At 33.9% G+C, this 23,731-nt stretch overlaps 1 protein-coding gene and 1 pseudogene across 1 annotated transcript; both read left to right on the top strand.

The window, feature by feature from the left end:
* Nucleotides 1-2,408: 2,408 nt before the first annotated feature.
* LOC125836042 (receptor-like protein 8) lies at nucleotides 2,409-14,196 on the top strand (annotated as a pseudogene).
* Nucleotides 14,197-19,764: 5,568 nt separating this feature from the next.
* Nucleotides 19,765-23,341, top strand: LOC125836043 (uncharacterized). The gene is made up of 2 exons (XM_049515134.1): nucleotides 19,765-19,777; nucleotides 22,950-23,341. The coding sequence occupies exons 1-2, from the start codon at nucleotides 19,765-19,767 to the stop codon at nucleotides 23,339-23,341; spliced, it is 405 nt and encodes a 134-aa protein (XP_049371091.1).
* Nucleotides 23,342-23,731: the final 390 nt, after the last annotated feature.

Consider the following 23,731-nt stretch of genomic DNA (forward strand, 5'->3'; position numbering starts at 1 on the left):
ACGTCGTTGATCCAGCTGAGCACTCCAGAGTCAGTGGTGAGCCTCCTTGCATTCCGGAGGACTCAATTATTTTGTGTTCTTAGTTTTTGTTTTATTAGGATGTTGCGGGGTTTGTCCCAACATCCATCTCAGTATTTTAGAGGCTTCATAGATAGACAGTCAGTCAGTTAGTTTTGAGTCTCTCATATATGTATATATGTAAATATTCTATTTTGAGATTCGAGTTGCCTTTATGGCCATATTTTATAAGTTAAGTTGTTTTGTAATATTGCATTGCATGAAGTAATTCTGTTGAGTTAGGTTTCCGCTGAGTTAAGAAAGCCAGGACAAGGGTTCGCTTGGGGCCAGCAATGGTCTCCGAGTGCCGATCCCGCCCAGGGTGTAGACTCGGGGCGTGACAGTTGGAAATGCTACACAATACATAGGCTTGAAAAGATTCTAAAAGAAACACTTAACTTGGCTCTTCTCAACTCATGAATAACTTAACTCAAAATATAGCAATGAACACATGCAATATATGAAAAAGCTTTATAAATAGTAAATGCAACTTAGTTCGTTAAAGGAAATGCAGTAACAAACTCAACTTTACTCATATAATAAAATAATATAGCTTATGTGGGAGATTCTCTAACCGACAACTACCACTATGAGCCTAAGTAGTGATACATCATCTTGCCCACGTGCCAGAACTGTCTTATACTTTGCTGTCATATAGTACGCTTAACTTAGTGGATCCACTAGCTTAATTTATGTGATCATCTAAAAAGTATGACCCATTAATACCCATGATGGCTACATGGTTTATGGAGACTTGAGTTAATATGAACTCGCATCCCCATATCGGTGCTCAATACTACTCCCAAAAAATATACTTAGCTCATATGCTTTAAAAACAACTTCTTTCTTTGGTTTGAGATAATTACTCAAAACTTAGCTTAAAAGCTCTCTTGGAATCGATGTTCCATTTTCTTGCTCAAATGTGAAAACATTTATAAACTCTTTGGGAATACTTAGTTCCCTAATAGCTTTTTGAGAAATGAACTCACCCGTTACTCTTTGCCTAACTTGAAACTTTAGTCTTAAAACAAAGTTAAAACGTTTGTTAAAGACTTTTAAAAACCTTAGAACTTAGCTTTTGACTTGCTTCTTAACTTCTAGACTTGACTTTTAACTTCTCTTGTCTTTGATCCTAACTTTCCTTGAATTGGATTATGGATCCAAGGTTCATGATCTCACGTTTGTGGAGGACTTCATGATGTTTAAATGTACCTTAGAGTGCTGGAATCAACTAGAAAGCATGGGTACATTGCTAAGGAACAAGTACTAAAAGGTGGGGAACGAATGGGGAGAACCGGCATCCTTGGCGCTCTGAGAGGCGCGGGGCGCCAGCCCTCAAACGTCAGAGAAGCTGCTGGGGCGTGCTGTCTGGCGTGTCCCCCCAAGGGGTGAACTTCAGAGCCCCTTTTGGGGCTCTCTGGCTGGCGCGACACTCCACTCCCTTCCCTAGGTTTTTGACGATTTTCTTCTCCGTTTTTCATCTCTAAACCCTCCTAACTTCCATGATTCTTTCCCCAAACAGTTAGGATCAATAGTACCCTCAACATACAACAAATTTAACTCGAAAATTCACCCGAAAACATGAATCAAATCAACAAGAGACTTCAACAACACAACCATCAAGAACTCAACGAATTTTCAACAATGTTCTTCAAGAACTCACTTTCTTTGCATTCAAACAATTTAAATTCACTGAATTGAAACAAGATTGGCGTGGGGATGAACTAACCCAACACTATGTGATCTCACATACCTTGTAGGGATCACCCCCGACGAATTCCACTCGCAAAGCTTGAACGTTCTTGGCGATTTCTTGATTTCTCTCCTCTTTTCTCTTCTTTCTTCTCCTCTCCAAGCCCTAGCGTAAATTCTAATTTTTCTAAACTGAATAAAGTCTTGTTTTACCCCAATTAATTCCTAAAAACGAAATAGGCAAATTAGGTAAGGAAAAGAGTAGTTTACCCTTCACAAATCCGGATTTGGACTTTCCTTAACCCAACCATATCTGGAAGTACACCTAAATCATCCCGAGCTAGGAATTATGGCCGTTTGAAGTTGACCAAAATCTCAACTTTAACTTACTTAAAAATTTCCAGATTTCCTTATACTTTCCTAAAACTGATTATTTCAAGTTCTTAGCTTCTTTCTAGCTATTTCAAGTTACGAGATGTTACATTTTCCCTCCATGTTTGACATTTAGGAGTTTGTAATCTCAAATTCAATAACGAATGTGTCTGAAGAGTAAGACCATTATAAAGCCTATTATTTTCTTATATAACAGGGCAACACCTAAAACTAGATCAACTAGTTGTTGTCCAGTTACATAGACTAAAACTTGAGCAAGAGCTATAATGACGGCTTATTCTATTACTAATGTTCCATGCCGTTGTTTTCTGCAAATCTGTCTGGACTTTGAACTTGCAATTCCTATTGACATTTATCAGCATGATTGTGAGTTCATTCTCTTTGACAAATGGCTGGACAAACTTCTGAATTAAAAAGGATACTAAGTGAGTTGAAATTTTATTTCTTGAGATGGTAACAATAATTTATTGATTGACTATTTAATGGTTATCCAATCTTTTTCCTCTTACGCCTCTTATTAATTGGTTATCCAACCATTTTCCTCAACAAAACAGTCTATCATCATGTAAATAGTCACCTATAGCACATCATTTTTCAGCAATTAGTTGCAGCCTAGTTACATTGACTAAAGCTCGAGCTAGAGTTGTAATGATTGGTGGTTTCAACACTACTGCTCCACTCCTCTGTTCTCTCGAAACCTGTTTGATCTTACAATTCCTTTGGATAGGTTACTGGAAAGATTTCTTTGGACAAGTTATTGATCTTGAAATTTCTTTTCAACTCGTGCTACAATTCCTTCTCACCTTCTCAGATTATTAATAAATTCAATGTGAAACACACAACTTTAGAGCTCTAGTTATTGTTTTGACTATTAAGAGTCATTAGCTTTTATACTACAGAGTTATTGAGAATTTCGACAATAAAGTAGAATCGGCATACACTTAGGAATCACTGCATATCAGATTCAGATGGACCTGCACATACTTAAGAGTCTGTGCATATTAAGAATCTATCCATCTGGATTAGCCAAAGACCCCATAGATCTGTTGAATTTTGTCTAACTTTATCATGACTTAAATGCTTGATATTAAGCCACTAAAACGATTGTATTACTCAAGTCGCTAACCTGAGTTCATAAGCATCATGTCTCTATGTTTCAGATAGACCAATACCAAGATATAACGCCAACAAGAGTATTAAGGGACTTGAGTTTATGATTTCAGAGCATCTTTCAGGTGTTTAACCATATATTTTTTCTTGCATTTGATGATTTTCGGATCTTTCTTCATTCTAGGTAACTTAGAAACAAGAAAGCCTCGTGGTCTTACATTACTAAAAGATATTAAGAAACTTCCTCGTGCTTCTTCTATTTTGGATTTTACAAGGTGTGTGGTTGTATAATCTACTCATTATGTTGGAGAAATATACATGAAATACAATTTAGTTAATTTAATTGTAAATCATACAGTCGAGGAGCTCTTATTATTGGTTGTTTAATGCGCGAGCAGTAGCTCTTCTACTTTCAACAATTGTTAACTAACATGTTAATATTTATGGCCAAGAACAAGTACCACAATCATCAAGAATACCTAATAGTTCTGAAATTACTTCAAGTCACGGTACTACTCATCTTTACCCTTAAACTCTACTTTTTTATTTTTCCTGCTTCATAAAGTTTTGTCGGTCGATGAATCAAATTTCTTATGTTGTACGTCTTACTTCCTTGATTTAGTGAATTCTCTTACTTTGTGTTAATGAATAGATTTTCATATATAGTAAATATTGTGATGAGCTACAAAATTTCAAGATACAAAAAAAAAACAATCAGGAGAGTATCTTCTCTTAGTAGCTTCGGATCTAAGTATAGTTCACACTGATAGATATTCAATCAATCTTAAAGTCTGAACAATTATATGGATCAGCTAATACTCGAGCAATTAGTACATCGATTAAAGCTTGAGAAAGAGCTGTAAGTATTTATGGTATTATCTATTCGAAGCAGATAACAAATAACATCTTGTTTTACTAGGTTTCACTACTGCTAGAGCTCCATTGGCAAAACTAACATAAAGTATTTAGAAATGGATTTAACATTGGTCCTAACTTTTAGTTAAAAGGTCAATCTTTTTGTAGTTTATCAGTTTTAACTTTACCAAAGAAGGTAAGAAATATGCAGCTTCTCTTGGATAGGATAAAAGGTTGTTAGTTTATCTTCATAGTAATGGGTGGGAAACTGAACATGTTCTTTAGAAATGCCAATAAATGTTTGGACTTAAGTATAATGTCCTTAGTATTGCCCAAGGGCTGCTATTTGACTATGTGCCTTCCCAGTAGTAGTCACCATGTATAGAAGTGCTGCATATATGTCGGGATTAAAGCTGCCCTTCCAAAGTGTAATTACAAATTAACAATTATAACTACTAAACCTGGATGTCTTCTCGATCAAGAGATTTAACAATTGTTGATTCCATTACTAATGTTCCACACCTCTATTTTCTACGAAGATGTCTTGCAATTCCTTTTGATATGTTCCTGGACAGATTGAGAATTCATTCTCTTTGACAGATGTATGGACAGATTTGAGAGTTAAAAAGGACCTTTTGTGAGCTGTAAAACCCTTTTAATGAGATTGTAAACAAAATTTTGTTGACTGCTTATTACACGAGTTGAGGATTCTTATTAATTGGCGATCCAATCCTTTTCCTCGTCAAATAGTCTACTATCATTTGATAGAGAAAACATGGATTATTAGTGTGCTCATTTTCACCACTAATTCTTGAATATTCTACATTCGATTACTAGGGGATAATAAGAAGGTCATTTTATTTTTTGTAGCCAATGACAACACGAAGATACTAGTTTCAAGCATTACCGCTCTTATGTTTTTTGGTATTCACCCTTTGCCATGTGGAGTTTCCTCTGTTTGCTTCTTAATGAAAGCAGATTTTGTTGATCTGTAATAACTATAATGTTCTCTTTTTAGAGCTAATCCTCATCTATATATATAGACACTGTCGATGGTACCTGAAGTTGCGCCAACTTGATGTAAATCGATAATAAGACAACTACCACAAACTTTAATTCTATACTTTAGTCTTCTATTTGTGTCCGGTATGCTAAATCTCTATTGCTATGAACAGACTTGAAGGTGTATGCTTGTGAATTGTGATACCAAAGTAGTTTCTACTAGAAATCAAGAGAAATTCACACTTGGTTTTTATTCGGATGCTTCTTGCTTGTAATTTTTCAGATTAGTCATATTACTTACAATGTTTTTATACTTTACATTTCATCATTTGAAATCTATTTTTTTAAAATTCAGGTCATTCAGTCTGAAGTTCGGAAATTTCAATTGTGAGAGATTGCAATATGAAGAAGAGTTTCAAAACTTTTTCGAAGGTATTTATTCAATAGGATAGATATTAGTACGAACAATATAAGTTTAGTTTTATAAACTTTGACATTCATATGTTTGATTTGTTCTTCCTTTTATTTGTTTAGAGTTAATGAGATATATTCTATTTTATGAATTAATAATAATATATATTTTTAGAATTTTGCCAAACTTTGTTGTGACTATGAGGGCCTCTTTTGCAACCAGGTTTGTTGGATATCTATATATAAATTTCCGACAAATGTAGCAGTTATTATTAATGGAGTCTAAATAATCGTCGTTAAATGTTATGATAAATGGACGCTAAAAGGGCAAAGTAAGACATATTTAGAAGGGATATTGTAGCCATTATTACTTGCCATGGTACAATTGCCGTTAAAACTATTACCTTTTTATGGCTATTTATTTGTCTTTATCGACTAAAACAATGGACACTAAAAGACTATAGTGATCCTATATGATTACCATTAGAAGCCATTATAATTGCACAAACAATTGTCGTTAAAACTACTATCTTTTAGTGGCTATTAATGTGGATATATCAACTAAAACAATGAACGCTATGTGACATCCGACAAATTGAAGTGGCTTAGAAGGAGCTTGAAAATTTGGAAATAGTCATTTTTGAAAAAAAAAAATGACGATTCTGGAAATTTGGCCAAGTATGGAAAAAAAAAATGAGTTTTTAGCCAACTTTGAGTAGTCGTAACTCCTAGCTCAGGATGAGTTAGGAGTAGTTCCAGTTATGGTTGCGAATCCCTTGGAACAATCTTTCCAACGCCACTGAGTTTGCTCAATTCCGAGTTCGTATGAGGGAGTTATGCCCTGTAGAAGTTGGGCAGTTGGAAGGGAAATCCATCCGGAAATTTAAGGGCATTTTGGTCCTTTCACAAATTATTTATTTTGAGCTCATATTGTTGTATTAGGATGATCTTTGGATCATTTTTGTCCCATTTTTGAAGAGAAAGAGTTAGGGTTCTTGAGAGTGAAGAAGAGAAGAAGGAGAAGAAGAAGAAGAGAAGAAAGAGGAGAAAGGAGATCAACAAGTTTCCGTCGTGGATTATCGTCGGGGGTGATCCCTATTAGGTATGTGAGTTTTCGTGTGGGTTATCCTTTCCCTCACACACACCAAGTTTATTCTATGGTTTGAGAAAGGATTGGAAATTGTTGTTGAATTATTGAAGTTGTTAGTTGTTGTTGATGTTGTTGGTAAAGTGGTTAAGGTTATTGTTCGTTGTGAGACATGATTGAGTCGTGTAATTAAGTTGAAACCTATTGTATGTTGAGGAATTTTTGATTCTAAGAGGTATGCCCCTTTTAAAGTTTATCCACCATCAATTCGCAGAAATTTCTGGGCTGTCGATACCCATCTACGGGCCTGACCTACGGACCGTAGATCGATTGACGGTCCGTACTGGTCAACCGTCAATCGGATCAGGAGTTGGGTTTTTGGGGCTTCGATCTACGGTCGCGACCTACGGTCCGTGACCTGACCTACGGACCGTAAGTCAGGACCGTAGGTCAACACTTAGTCATTTTTCTTAAATGAATTCTGGGGAAAAATCTCTGACGCGATCCACGGACCTGCAGTACGGACCGTAAGTCCATCTACGGTCCGTCGATGGCGTCCGTAGGTTCCACCTGTGTCACCAGAAACCTGAAGTCTCAGCCAAGTTTCCCCGTTTCTTTTCTCATTTTCTCATGCAAGTTCCAAAGAATTATACCTATGTTTTATAGTTGTTTTCGACACTCCTAAGTACGTCTAAGCGTTCAAGGATCCCTCCTCAACATGTGATCGAATACCTTGAATTCATAATTCCGATTCAAGGAAAGATAGTCAGAAGTCAAGTAAAAGAGTATAGAGTTTCAAGTTAAGTCATGAGTTTAAAGTTGAGTTCTTTTCTCCAAGTTATTAGGGAACTATGTATTCCCAAAGAAGTTTTAAATAAATGTTTTTACATTTAGACAAGGTTGGAAACTGAGATTTCCAAAGGAGGCTTCGGGCTAGTTTTTGAGTAATTATCTCATATCAGCAGGAATAAATATGTTTTAAAAACATAAGAGCCAGTACGTTTTTGGGAGTAGTATCGAGCACCGAATTGGGGGAGCGTTCAAAGAACCCACAGCCCCCATAGAACCATGTTAGCCACCATGGGTAGAAAAGGATCATGCTTTTTAGATGAATCCTTTTCAGATTTGACTAGTGGATCCATTAGGCAGTTCAGGTCTTATACCTTTGGCCGGGTATATGATGCTCTGGCAGCGTGAGGTCGATCGCTGTATCATCACTATAGCTCTTATGTGATGGTTGTCGGTTAGAGAAACTCCCACAACAGTTATTGTATTTTCATACACAGAGATTATTATATTTTTATATACATCAGTTCATTGTATTTCTATATACATTTCAGGCTTATTGTATCTTTGTATACACACAGAGTTTATAGCATGTTTTAAACCGTCTTTCTTTATATCGCACTTGTTTTGAATTGCCTTATATTGAAAGAAGTCAGTCAGGTTGAGTTGAGTTGAGCCAGGTAAGCTATTCAGTTTCTTCCAGATTTCCTTCTAGCCTATGTTGCTTAGCTTTCCAGCTCGCATACTCGTACATTCCACGTACTGATGCCAGTTGTCCTGCATCGTTTGATGATGCAGATTCAGGTACCCCAGATCAGCTTTCGGCACGTCGTTGATCCAGCTGAGCACTCCAGAGTCAGTGGTGAGCCTCCTTGCATTCCGGAGGACTCAATTATTTTGTGTTCTTAGTTTTTTGGTTTTATTAGGATGTTGCGGGGTCTGTCCCAACATCCATCTCAGTATTTTAGAGGCTTCATAGACAGACAGTCAGTCAGCTAGTTTGAGTCTCTTATATATATATATATATATATATATATATATATATATATATATATATATATATATATATATATAAATATCCTATTTTGAGACTCGGGTTGCCTTATGGCCATACTTTATATGTTAAGTTGTTTTGCAATATTGCATCGCATTGAGTTATTCCGCTGAGTTAAGAAAGCCAGGCCAAGGGTTCGCTTGGGGCCAGGAATGGTCTCCAGGTGCCGGTCCCGCCCAGGGTGTAGGCTCGGGGCCTGACACGCTATTCATATTTATCGACTAAATCAATGGATGCTAAAAGACAATAGTTAGACAGTATGAATTACCTTTAGTAGCCAACATAATTGCCGCAATTAATTGTTGTAAAAGCTAATGGTTGTACAGGCAATTCATGCTACCCTTTACCAGCATTTTCTACAATGGCTACCAAAGTCTTTGCCGACCCCAACATTGCCGGCTAAAGTTCATTGGCCGATATAGAGTATCGCAGCAAATGTTATTGCCGCTAAAGCCATATTTTACTATCGCTAAAGGGCCCTTTTGTAGTAGTGCCTTAATATGGATGAATATTCAACTAGTGGGTTTCATGTTCTACTTATCTGTACTTGATACATAAGTAATGCCTAATGTATCATTTACAATATATCAAGTTCTATGTTGTATCTTGAATATTTTTAAATTTTAAAAGGATATAAATAGTAATAAATCAGTTTTTTGTTGTATATCAAGATTACCCAATCATAATCTTGGTACATAAACCATAATGTACTATAACTGATACATATTAATGACTAATGTGTATCACACATATCTAATACACATTAATGGTCATGATACATTTTTACAAATTACTGCTAAATACTCATTATTTATGAAGAATCTGAGATTAGAGAAGTCAACGTCGAAGAAGGATGTATCTTCGACCTCTAAATCGATTGTGGAAAAAACGTCCAAAAAAGAGAGAAAAAGATTAGATCTGGATTATCACGCTCATCGTTACCAAATATTCATAGTCTCAATGTATCTAGTTTATTTTGTTTCGTAATTTAGCTTTCTGATACAATGACTATGTTTTATGAAATGTATCATGTTTATATTGATTATACTTATATATAACCTAATGTTGCTAAACTTCGTCTAGTGAGTTTTATGCAATGTATCATGTTTATAGCTATTATACTGATACATAGTCTAATGTTGTTGATACTTGGACTAGTGGATTTTATGCAATGTATCATGTTTATATTTATTATATTGTTACATAACCTAATGTTTCTGATAATTCGACTAGTGATTTTTATGCAATGTATCATATTTGTATTTATTATACTAATACATAACCTAATCTTGTTGATACTTCGACTAGTGGGTTTCATGTTCAATTCAAATGTACTTGATACATAAGTAATGCATAATGTATCATTTGTCATATATCAAGCTCTATAATGTATCAGTAATATTTTTCAATCCGATCAAGTGTTTTTCAATTTGATTTCCTTCGTACAAGATATGCAATTTGGTTATACAAGATATACAATTTTTCAAACACATGTATCTGATACACATTAATGGCCATGATACATTTATACAAATTACTGCTAAATATTCATTCTTTTGCAATGATACATTTGTACAAATTAACACTACATGTATTTGATACATAATAACAACCGTACGGTAATGTATCGATTTAAAATGAAACACCTTATGGGAAACCTTTACTACTTTAATGTATCAGGTAGGATTACAGTACTTAAAATTTACTAAATATTTTAAAAAACAATGTATCATGAGTAATATATCCATATCGAGATCAAAAATAAAAAAAAATGACTCACAACATCTCTCTAGCCTTTTTGTGTGTTGAATCAATGCATAGTAGATACATTGAAAATTTCAGCTCATGTTTCTTCACCTCCAAGTACAGACTAATGAAGATATTCATGATGTATCTTCTCAAAAGTTTCGATAATTTTAATCAATATTGGAAGGATCTTCGATGAATTGGGAGAAAAAATTTAAATCTCAAGTTTTTTTTGGATAATTTTGAATCAAAATTGAAAGGATCTTCAATGAACTGGGAGAAAAATTTTGAATCTCAAAAAATTTTCGACAATTTTCGAATAAAAATCGAGAGGATCTTCAAACAATTGTATAGGGATAAAGCAACGCTCGTCTCTGTAATGTATCAGATCTCCAGATTTTCCTCAAATCATCGATCTCCAAGCTGCAATGGTTGATTCAACATTCACAAAAGAAATATTTTGTCCAACAACTATTCCATCACTTCTGTATTTTTCATAACTCACCTCACTTTCTCATATTCTTGAATGTCTCAATAAAATAGAGATATTCTTGATGTATCAACTCAAATTTTCAATGACTTTGAACCAAAATTGAAAAGATTTTTTACAATTTGGGAGAAAAAAAATTGAAATTTGTATTTTTTGAAGTTGTTAGTGAGAGATTAATTAGCAGTGACAACAACGTAATTGCGTGATTTATAAATTTGATATTTAATTTTACATTTCTTTTATGTTTTTAAGCGCAACAGGACCCTTTTTTAGTGCAACAAAAGGATTCTTCTTGTATTAGAATTAGTGTATCTAGATGGGGACTTATGTATCCGGAAGGTATAAATTTTAAGGGATTATTGTAATTAGAAAAAAGTAGGGATAACTGGATGTAGTTTACTCCTTACACTATGATATTTATGTAAGTTATACTTAAAATAATTTAAAACCTAAATAAATACAATCTTTAAAAGATTGACCTTAATTAAATTAATTATTTTGTATTTCCTACATCGAAATATATTTGTATAGTTATTATTCTCCTATTTTCACTTGTATAAATAAATGTTTGAGTTTTTATTATTAATAATAAAATTTATTTTCTCATTATGTTAATGTACTTCATTATAAAACATCATTAGCTTATATACTTTATTACTATTTCTCAAAAAAAATTCATTCAAAAGACAATGGTTATCCTTTTATGAGAAGGTACATGAATTAAAAAAAAAAATCATGATATTTAAAGAAGTAAAAAAAGAGAAGTTGATAATGGATATAATAATCATTTAAAAATATAATTAGGATAAGGGAAGAGTTTGATTATTATTCAAAGTTCAAAGGAAAAATGATTTTTAAAGCAAAGTTGGGCCCATTTAATTAATCCATCTTTGAAGCTTGCTTTTCCTATTCAAGTCATGTTGGAATCAGTAAAACAAACAAAAATGAAGTGATGCTGACTCAACTAGCTAGTTTCATTTCCACCATCCATTTTATTGGGTAGATATGATGTGGTCGGAGATTTTATTTTATGCTTTTACAAATAGATTATCAATATTGTATTTTAGAAAACACAGCTTAAATGAATTTTTATGTTTTTGGAAAAGTGTAAAATGCAGCTTAGAAACAGGTCGAGTTATCAAACTCGATCTCGGAAGTGAAATGTTTGGATCAGGGGATGTTTGGAGATTTAATGCCTCTCTCTTTCTTCCATTCAAGTTCCTCCAACTTCTTTCACTGTCTAATAGAAATATTACAGGATGGACAAAAAATGAAGATCTTTTAGCCTCATCTATCTTGTAGATATATATTTAACTAACATGTTTTTTGGTCTAATTTTGTAATCCAGGTTTCAGTAAACTAAAGCAGCTTCCCAACCTGAAAGTAGTCGATTTGCAATATAATCACATCCATCCTAAAGTTTTACTATCATCTTTATGTTGGATTTCATCTCTTGAGGTTCTAAAACTTGGTGCACATGTTGATACCTCTTTCAACGTACCCACGACATATAATAGCAGTATATTCTATATCCTCCTACATATGCATGCATATACTCTAAAGTCCATAATTGCCCAATAATTTACTTAGAAGTTGTAATATTTGGATGAAGGCACGAGTAAGAAATGTGGAGGGCTAACCAATTTAAGAAAACTCTGGTTTGAAGGTTATGAAATCAATATCCTTTCTGCATTGGGTAAGCTCCCTTTAACAAAGTAGCAAAATAACAAATTTCACAAGAGAAAACAATTAACAAAATAACACCAAGTATGGTCTCTTACGTATTTATTTTTTTTCATAAATCAAATGCAGGTGGACTGACGAATTTAGAGAAACTCATTTTGAATAATAATAACTTCAATTCCACCATCTTTTCATCATTGAAGATTTTTCCGTCTCTCAAGCATCTCAATCTGGCCGCGAATGAAATAAATGGAAATATAGAAATGAATGGTTTGTTACGTCCCTCTTCATATCAAAGTCTTCCTCATTAAATAGCTCAATTTTATTTCTTCGCATAACAAATTAAAGTTTATTTTTGATTAACCTGTGTAGATATAATTGATTTGAGCAATTTGGAATATCTGAAGCTCTTGTATAACAATATACAGAGCTTTGCGACTACCAAAGGTACACTAATCAATGCAGTTGCTCTAATATTGAATGTTTTATTTTAACCTCAAGACATCCTACAGAACAAAATACATCTTTACAGACTTCCTGTAATCTAAATTATTTGAATAACCATGTGCCGTGGTATGTAAAAATATTTATTGAAAATTGTGGGATACAAATTAGATTTTAATAAGATGGAACTATTCACTCTTATTTTAAAACGTATATGATTTATTTATGCACCATTTAACAGGTAACGAAAGAATGAGTTCTCTGCGGAATTTACTATTGGGAAGGTCCTACTCCAACTCGAGCAGTCATACAATCCCTAAAATCAATTGGGTGGTGCATTGGGGCATGTACTTTTCAACTTCTCTTCTCTGATAACATTGGATCTTGGGTACAACAATTTTACAGGAAATATCCCACACACCATAGGCTTTCTTAATACTCTCAACTACCTTCTCCTTAGGAATAACCAATTGGAGCGGCAGATTCCAACTCAGATTTGTATGCTGTATAAGTTATCTATCGTGGATTTATCTTTCAATAAGCTTTACGGTCCACTCCTTCCCTGTTTGAGTAACTTAACACAAGCCAAAAAGGATGCAGAGATAAGAATGGCCTATTATGCTACGACTTCTAGGGATTCATGGTTAACATTTTTGGGCTGGATATGTTCAAAAAGGCACTACCACGATAGTCATGGACTTTTTATTAGCTCATTTTTGATGGATGTGGAAACTCATACACTTATAAGCGAAGCATCCTAGAATATATGTCGGGTATTGATCTTTCAAGTAACAGATTAACCGGTGAAATTCCCGCTGAGCTAGGGAAGATGAGCAATATACCTTCGTTGAATCTATCGCACAACCATCTCATCGGAAGAATACCAAATACCTTCTCCAATCTACAGGAAATCGAGAGTTTAGACCTTTCATGCAACAGATTGAATGGGAGCATTCCTGTTGGTCTACTTGAGCTAAAAAATTTGGCAGTATTCAGTGTTGCATACAACAACTTGTCGGGTGCAGTGCCTGATTTTAAAGCTCAATTTGTAACTTTTGACAAAAGAAGCTACGAGGGAAATCCTTTTCTTTGTGGTTATCCATTAGACAACAAGTGTGGCATGAGTCCTAAATTGTCAAATACCTCCAAGATTAATGGAGATGAAGAATCATCAGAACTGGAGGATATTGAGTGTTTTTACATTGCTTTGTTGTGTCTTTTGGAGAAATCTTGTTGGGATTAGCTACAGCGCTCTGCTTCAATTGTTATTATAGAAAAGCATGGTTTAAGATGATAGAGGCATTGATGTTTTGTTGTTACTATTTTCTCTTGGACAATGTTGTTACACCCATCAAGAGTACTATATGGTGCAGGAATGTTGGTTAATTATAGGTAGTTGTTTTGCAATATTGTTGTATGTCTATCACCATTATTAATTATGTTGTCATTCTCTTTAATCAATATTCAACAAATAGGATCTGTTTGGAGTTGTTACAACTTCATAATTTAATACCCCTGCATAGCTTCATTGGTGTTGCTATTTATGTAGCCGTTTGAGGAATAATATATGTTATTTCAAGTCAAGCTAAAACCATTGCACTTTTAGTAGAGGTTGGATTTAAAGTTACTGCAGTTGATGTAACTGGTTCAGATTGTTTGAGAGATAGAAAGCCTTAGTTAATCATCTAACTCCACTTCTTTTCTTCCTGCCCATTCTCGATCGTATGTCATCTTGCCTGACGCTAGACTTGCAGCGAAGTTGTTCCTTGCTTTCTTTTCATTTTCCGCAGTTAAAATTCTAGACTAAAATGCCGCTCCAACTTAAACCATAAAGGTGGTTTCAAGCTACTATGCTGCTCTAGGGGGATGCACAAGAAATGATTAGTGCATGATTCATGATCAACGACATAATCTCACGAACCAGCGGTTCAACAGACTCTCCCACCACCAATCCTATCATATCCACCTAACACTAGCAGCACTATCACTCATTCCAAAAACCAACCCAGCAGATGACAACAACAACAATAAAGACTCCAATCAGTTATCAGTCCATACATACCAATGATTCAGCCACAATTCACACCAAACAAACAGAATTTAATTTTTAGCTTACAAGGAAATTCAAAATTCTGTATATCAAAAGCATAACCAAATCCTCACAGATGCATACCCCCTCGAGCAACATCTCTAAACCTTCTTTTGCATCAACAGTGGCTATGAATTTAGTTTTTAGCTTACAAGGAAAACAGCCGGTTGACATTGCTAACTGTACTCATATGTGTTGTAATTCGAAGTTTTGATGATACTCACAAACTATGGGACCTGGTCCCATAGTTGAGCATGTCTCCGTCGTCAAATGGTGAACAACTGTAAAGACTGTCATTTCTGACATGGTTGATGAGCACAAGCAACGGGAACAGTGTACTCAACCAATCAGAGAACAGTAGGTTGTTTTGTTCATAGGATAATATATCCTCATTGACATGAAACAACCTAGTCAAGACATTGAAAAGCAATATTTCAAAAGGAACATTTTGTCTTTGAAAAACTCAAGCCTTCAAGAACCTCAAGGGACCTGATAGAGTTATCGAGTGTATTTTTTGAGTGTTGTTAATGAAGCTTGTGTTGTGCTGAACTTGTAAGATACGTTTCTAATCTATAAAGGAACGCATAGAGTCTTTTCTGTGAGAACGAACAATGAGCATAGTTAGAGTTAACTACGTGGTGTGTGATTGAAGTCTATATTAATTAGAGTTAGTTAATATAGTGGGCAATAGAGACATTGCTTTGGCTCTCTTTGTAATAGGGTTATTACTGGTGGTGAGATTAAGAGTTTAATCTTTGTATGTGTCTTTGGAGTCTGTAATCACTTGTTGCTTGAAGATAGTGAAAGCAGTTGGCGATCATGTGTAATAGCTCGTGGTTTTTCTCCTTTGAGCAAGGAGGTTTTCATGTAAAACTCCTTGTTGTTTTATTTTACAATTTAGTCTCTTTTAATACATTATAGTGTAATACCAGCCCGGTCCTGTAGTACGTGGTAGACTAGGGCCTAGTGACGTGACATAATCAATGGCCATGAACTACTTTCATCCCAAAATAATATTAACAAAGACAATACAAAAGAAGAAAATTACACTCGATGTTCACACAATATCTTAAATGTCTGAAACACCTTCAACCCATGATACTCAGAAACTACCCGTTCACTCTAAGATCGGTTTCGGGAATTCTACCCGTCCGAATTCAATTCCGTAAAGTCGTACGGGTTCCTTAACGTCTTAGCTATCCACTCATGTATTCACATTCGTTATTAGATCTCTCATCTGCTACCAAATTTCCCTAGACTTCATTGACTCCGATTTCATCCAAATCTGGACTAGGCAAGGAATTCTCAAGTTACTACGAAAAAGTTTTTCGGCCCAAAAAATTTTCCCGTTGGCTTTTCTATAACGACGGAAGCAGGTCATTACAAATACAAAGGAAGAAAATTACAGTCGATGTTCACACAAGAATTTTACCATACTCCAATCTTATATAAACTTTAATCACTGCTGCAATTTTATTTTATTTTATTTTTGGTGTGTGTGTGTCTGTTTAATGAAGTTATTATAGGGAATATTCTTAGAATCGCGAAACATTGACTATTGAATGGACCATAGTAGAGGAAATGAAATGGGAAGAAAACTAGAAGATTTAATATACAAGTTCAAAAGTAGAATAGGGAGAATTATACCCATATATCCTATAAAGTTTAGGATTGTAACACATATATTCTATGTTTTGTGTAAAATATACTCCCTCCGTTTAAAAAGAATAACCTCCTTTCCTTTTTAGTCTGTTTCAAAAAAATGACCTCTTTCCTTTTTTGATAACATTTTAATTTTAACTTTCCACGTGTTATATTTAAAGCCACAAGATTGAAGGGCAATTTAGTACATTTGACATAATTTTAATTTAGAACCACAAAATTCAAAAGTCTTCTTTATTTTCTAAAACTTTGTGCCAAGTCAAACCATGTCACTCTTTGTGAAACGGAGGGAGTACTAGCGATAAGACATAAAATTCCCTGCACTTGTCTTTTCATGTGACAGAACTATATTATCATAATGTCATGTTTTATAGGATCAGATACCAAACGACCTTTATGGTGTAAGTTGGAGGGCAATATAGAAAGGAACAACTCTGCTGCAAGTCTAGCATCGAGTGAGATGCCATACAATCGAGCATTGGCAGGAATTCCTGACGGGTAATACAAGTGAACCTCTAGACAGCTTGATCAAACAATGTAACACTTCAACTTGATCAAGAATGAGATGATACAATAAATATAGACATGGCTTTAAACATACTAGTTCTAGAAACGTGCGCTGCACGTTTATCCTTACTGTCATACAAATTTGTATAGGTCTAATCTAATGTTGATAATTATCAATTACATTATTCTTTTGTATATGTTGTTCTGTGCAAATATAACAGTGTTAATTTATTCTTTTCATTTAATTTTAGTTATTTGTCTGCAAAATAAAAAATGTTGAAAATTATAAAACTAATTAAGATAATATAGCATACAGTATGTGATATATAGTGATAAACACTTGCTCTAAATTTAAGAAATGGACGTAAACATATCTAACAAAATTAATAAAGACAAAGAATAAATATATATTTACCATGTTAATGAGGGTAAAAATGACCAATAAATTGATTTTACATAAATTTATAAGAATTATAAGATGATGAAACACAAAAGTGAAGTGAACTAATATTTTTTGTAATTCACTTTATATAAGAGATCATCACCAAAAATCTATCAAAAGACAAAAGTAATTGCAACCCAAAAAACTTATCATAAAATATAAAACCAATAAATAAAGTGCAAATATATATACACACAAAAAGAAGGATCTTTTGAGCAAGATAACTAAGGAACATTAGTAAAAAAGACACAAGTAATGATACAACCCATCTTGAAAGAAGTTTCATCATATAAATCGAAAGATAATTAAGAATATTAAACATAAATTACGTAATTGTTTTCGGCCTGTTCCTCATACTCAAATAAAGGCATTATCAAAATCGAAAGAAGGGCCATAATTTGTTTTGCCACCAACATTCCCACGAAGAAACAATATAATTCTTAAACCCAAAACTCAATATTATTTTGTAACTGAAACCCAAAAGTAGGAAATGGGTGATGAATGCATGACGATGAAAAGCTTGTAGAACTGCATAAGTTGTGAATACAGAACTAATAAGATGATTTTTACTTTGAGTTTGATAGATCATTTAACTATGTGATTGAATAGTATAAATTTTTCTGTCCAAATTTATAGAATCTTATGAAGTATATGAAAGGGCATGATATTAATTCCATGGAAGATGAGATGAATTAAACATTTTAATTGAACTAATTATAGGTAATAACTAAGAAATTGAAACTTTCAATAAAGGTGGGAATATGGAACAACTTTCTACAATCAGACTCAATGTATATTGTTTAGAAGTCTATTAATTTAATTTTAAAATTTAATGAAAAACATATTTTTATCTCCACCTTTTGATGGGTATGATTATAGATATTAAATATAATTATCTTTTTAAACTTTTCAAATATTAAATTAAGAGTAATTAAGACTATATAATAAATTATAAATTTATTTACTAATATTTACTTAATTAGATTATGATTTAGTGTGGGGGGCCACTTTTATAATTTTCATATATTTAATCTTCTTATTCTCATTTCGTAATCTTGACCTTTCAAATTTCTCACACAAATAATAAAAGACTACAAATGAGTAATTATTCCTCAACAGACAAGAAATTAAAGTAGATATATATATATATATATATATATATATATATATATATATATATATATATATATATATATATATATTATTTTTATATATATATATATATATTATTATTTTATTATTATTATTATTTTTTTTAATTTATTTATTTTTATTTTTTTTTAAGTTAAATTATGCTTTATCTTTTTTATATTTATTTTAATAGTAATTGACCTTTCAAATTTCCATGTGACTTTTCATATATATATATATATAGATTAAATGTAATTATATTTTTAAACTTTTCAACATTTAAACTAAAAGTAATTAAGACTATATAATAAATTAGAAATTTATTTACTAATATTTAATATTTAATTAATTAGATTATAATTTAGTGTAGGAGCAAAATAGTAATCAAACTTTTGCTTAACATTCTTCCCACTTATAGTATAATATGATATGATATGATGATTATTCCTCAACTGCAAGATAAATGAAGCATCTCATGAACGAGAACGAATATGCACACATACACCATGGGGTATTAAAATATGAAACTGTAGAAACTCCAAACAGGCGTCATAATAATGGTGATAGACATACAACAAAATTTTAAAACAACTACCTAACCAACATTCCTGCACCATCTACTCTTGACGGGTGTAACAACGTTGTCCAAAAGAAAATAGTAACAACAAAACATCAATGCCTCTATCATCCAAAACCATGCTTTTCTCCAATAACGATTGACACAGAGCGCTGTAGCTAATGTAAATTTCTATGGCCCACTAATTATATTTTGGTTTAATAATTAATATAAATTAAATCCTAAATATGTGTGGAGAAGTGGGGAAGTTACTTATATGTGTGGAGAAGTGGGAAAGTGGGGAAGTTACTTAGTAACTTCCAACTACCCATTAAGTCTTTCACTACCCATTACCTCTTCCAACTACCCATTGAGTGGGGAGTTACTTGGTAGTTTTAAAACTACCCATCATCTCCACTACTTACCATGATGGAAATGTGGGAATGATGTTAAAAACACTCTTATTTAAAGGTCCTCTCTCTGTCATAAAGATATAGTCTTATCCATCAAAGTTATTCATAAAGTGTAAGGCAAGAGAGAGAAACAACTTCTCAAGAACACTATACTATGGCTGATTCGGGTATGTATTCTTGACTGAATTATTATAGTAATAGATTTATGTGAAAATCATATAGTTCTACGATCATGAATAATTGATAGGATTTATGAATGAATAGATTGTTTATGTTTTCACAACCCCTTACATTCTAACTGTCACACCCCGAGCCTACACCCTGGGCGGGACCGGCACCTGGAGACCATTGTTGGCCCCAGGCGAACCCTTGGCCTGGCTTTCTTAACTCAGTGGAATAACTCAATATCATGCAAAGACACAAACAACTTAACTAATAAAAAAATATGGCCCAAAGGGCAACTCGAGTCTCAAAATAGAATATTTCCACATATATACATGTACATGGATGAGAGACTCAAAACTAACTGACTGACTGACTGTCTGACTGTCTATTGAAGCCTCTAATATACTGAGATGGATGTGGGGACAGACCCCGCAACATCCTAATAGAACAAAACTAAGTACACAAAATAATTGAGTCCTCCGAAATGCAAGGAGGCTCACCACAGACTCTGGAGTGCTCAGCTGGATCAACGACGCGCAGGATGCTGATCCGGGGTACCTGTATCTGCATCATAAGACGATGCAGGCCAACTGGCATCAGTACATGGAATGTACGAATATGTGAGCTGGAAAAGCTGAACCACAACTTAAGCTTGAAAGGAGAACAAGAGATCACTTACCTTGACTCTGAACAACTCATATAAATAACTGGACTCAAAGTAAAGCAATAAGACACAAGCCATACATAATAAGCTTGTAAAAGAATGTAGACAACTTAGATCGTTAAGGATAAAATGATAACAAACTCAACTTTTCTTTTATAAACATAATACAGCTTTTGTGGGAGGTTCTTTAACCGACAACCACCACTACGAGCCTTAGTGATGATACAACGTTTTACCTCACGTTGCCAAAGGACCATCCTATACCTTGCTATCGATATAGGACCTTACTTTTGCTTAGTGGATCCACTAGCTTAACTTTCGTAATCATCTAAAAAGTATGACCCGAGAAATCCCATGTTTGGCTACATGGTTCTTATGGAGGATTGAGTTAATATGAACTCGTGTCCCCAATTCGGTGCTCAATACTACTCCCAAAAATACTTTGGCTCATCCTTTTAAACTAACTTCTTTCTTTGATTGAGATAATTACTCAAAACTTAGCCCAAAGGCTCTTTTGGAAAACATGGCTCCTTTCTTACTTAAATGTAAAAAAAAACATTTAGAACTTCTTTGGGAAGTACATAGTTCCCTAATAACTTTGGAGAAATGGACTCGACTCTTTACTCCTTACTTTACTTAAACTCTTTACTTTTGACTTGACTTGAAACTCTTAACTCAACTTGAAACTTGAAACGACGTTAAGACGTTCAATAACGACTCTTGAAAAGCTTTAAAGACTTGTTTTGACTTGCTTAACTTCTAAGCTTGGCTCTAACTCCACTTAACTTCTAACTTCACTTGACTTGATCCTAACTTTCTTGAATTTAATTATGGATTCAAAGACTTGATTGGTATTTGGAAGGACCTCATGGTGTTTAGGAATGGTTTAGGAATGATTTGGGACAGCCAAACTAAAGAAAATCTTTGAACATAAATTCTGAAAAAAGTGGAGTCCGCGTCCTGTCCGCGACGCGGAGCAGATTTTGTTCACAGAGGGAACAAGTCCGCGACGCGGACGTGCCCCTTGCAAGCTGTCCAACTTTCTCCTTCACGATACCAACTCTAAACTCTCTAACTTCAAGGGTTCCATCCTCCAATCACTTAGAGCATAAAGTCCTTCAACATTCAATAGATTTCAACTCAAAATCCCAACCAAATCATGTACTAAACCAACAAGAACTTCAACAATACAATCACAAGGGTTCAACAACACAACCACCAACAACTTCAACACAAATCCAATCTTTCCTCAAATCAAAAAAAATAAAATGAGCTTGGTGTGTGGGGGAAAGGATCAACCCACACAAAGAACTCACATACCTTGTTAGGGATCACCCCCGACGAAAATCCACGATGATCTTGGTGGAACTTGTTGACCTCCTCGATTTTTCCTCTTCTTCTTCTCCTCTTCTTCTCTTCTTCTTCTCTTCTTCTTCTCAAGCCCTAGCCTTCACTCTCTTAGAATGGAACAAAATGATCCAAAGATCAGCCCTATACAACAATATAATCTCAAAAGAATTGGCTAGGGAAAAGACTAAAATGCCCTTAATGATTCCCGGACGGATTTCCTTGTCAACTGCCCAACTTTCAAAGGTCATAACTCGCTTATACGAACTCGGAATTGAGCAAACTCGGCGGCGTTGGAAAGATCGTTCCGAGGGCTATGCAACCATAACTGGAAATACTTCTAACTCATCATGAGCTAGAAGTTACGACTGATCAAAGTTGGCCAAAAACTCACCTTTTCCATACTTAGCCAAAAAATTTCCAGATTTTCAAATCCTTTCCAAAAATGAAAATTTCCAATTCTAAGCCTCTTCAATTATTTCACATTGCCGGATGTTACACTAACATTTGGTATCAAGAGCTTGGTTTAAGAACTAGTGATTTTTCATAGAATTAATATTTTCTTTATTTGAAAACGGTAATGGGTAGTATTAAGTGAAATAATTATTCACTATTATGATGTATTTTATTTTGAAATTATGTATATGAGATTAGTTAATCACCAAAGTGGTCTAATCTTTGAAGAATTAATTCAAAATAATAATGATTAAACGTATATTCAATTATCCATTATTTTGATGCTTGTAATCGATATAACACTTATGGATATATTGAAGTTTTTGGTTATAAGATATTTACGGATTACTCAAAGGTTGATTATTTTTATTTTATAACCATTGAACATTAAGGAGATAATTTAGATGTGTTGTTAGTTTTATTTATTTATCCAAAGATAATAAATATTATTGATTGACACATTAAAAATTATTGAATTACGTTAACTTCACATTTAAGCATCATTATGTCTACAGTTGTATTTTGATGTTTCGCCCAAAGGAGGATATCAATATACATTTAAGAATTTATAAACCATTTCTGAATTTGATAGTATGTTTAAAACTCATAACTCAAAGCATTAACAAATGAGCATATTATATTTGCGACATTTGCTCTTCATTCGCACTCTGCCTCTATTACGACCTTTAACAGTCTTAACTTCTCAGATTGGTGCGAACGGATCAAATTTTATCTCGGAGTTTTAGATCTTGATGTTATACTTTACACTGAGAAGCCAATTGCTATTACTGAAACCAGCAATACTGAAGAAAGGTCCTATTATAAGCACTGGGGTCGATCTAACATATTAGGCATAATGTTTATGCGAATGAATATTGCGGGTAACATTAAGACTACTCTTCCCAAAACTAAAAATGCAAAAGATTTTCTGAAACTTGTGGAAGAATCCTCTCAAACTGCTGATAAGTCTCTTACTGGGACACTAATGGGTATTTTGACCACCATGAAGTTTGATGGTTCACGTACCATGCATGAGTATGTCATTGAAATGACAAACGTAGCAGCAAGACTTAAGTCTTTGGAAATGGAAGTGGAATAAAATTTCCTTGTACAATTCATCATCAACTTATTACCGTCTGAGTACAACCCTTTCCAAATGAACTACAACACCATGAAAGACAAATTGAACGTGCATGAATTGTATGGAATGTTGGTTCAAGATGAAGTAAGGCTCAAGAATCAAGGAACCACTCTATCAACTTTGTAAGTCATCAAGGAACTGGAAAGAAAGGAAAGAAACATGTTAAGGGAAAACAGGGGCACCATAATGTTAATGAGTCCTCCTCTCAAGTACGTAAGAAGGAACACAAGAATGATAAGTGTCGTTTCAGTGGAAAATCTGGACACTTTCAGAAAGATTGCCTGAAATTTAAGGCATGGCTCGAAAAGAAAGGTAAGCCTAGTGCTTTTACATGTCTCGAATCAAATC

The sequence above is a fragment of the Solanum verrucosum genome, unplaced genomic scaffold, assembly GCF_900185275.1.
Source record: "Solanum verrucosum unplaced genomic scaffold, falcon-dt-bn FXZP01000208.1, whole genome shotgun sequence".
NCBI lineage: Eukaryota > Viridiplantae > Streptophyta > Magnoliopsida > Solanales > Solanaceae > Solanum > Solanum verrucosum.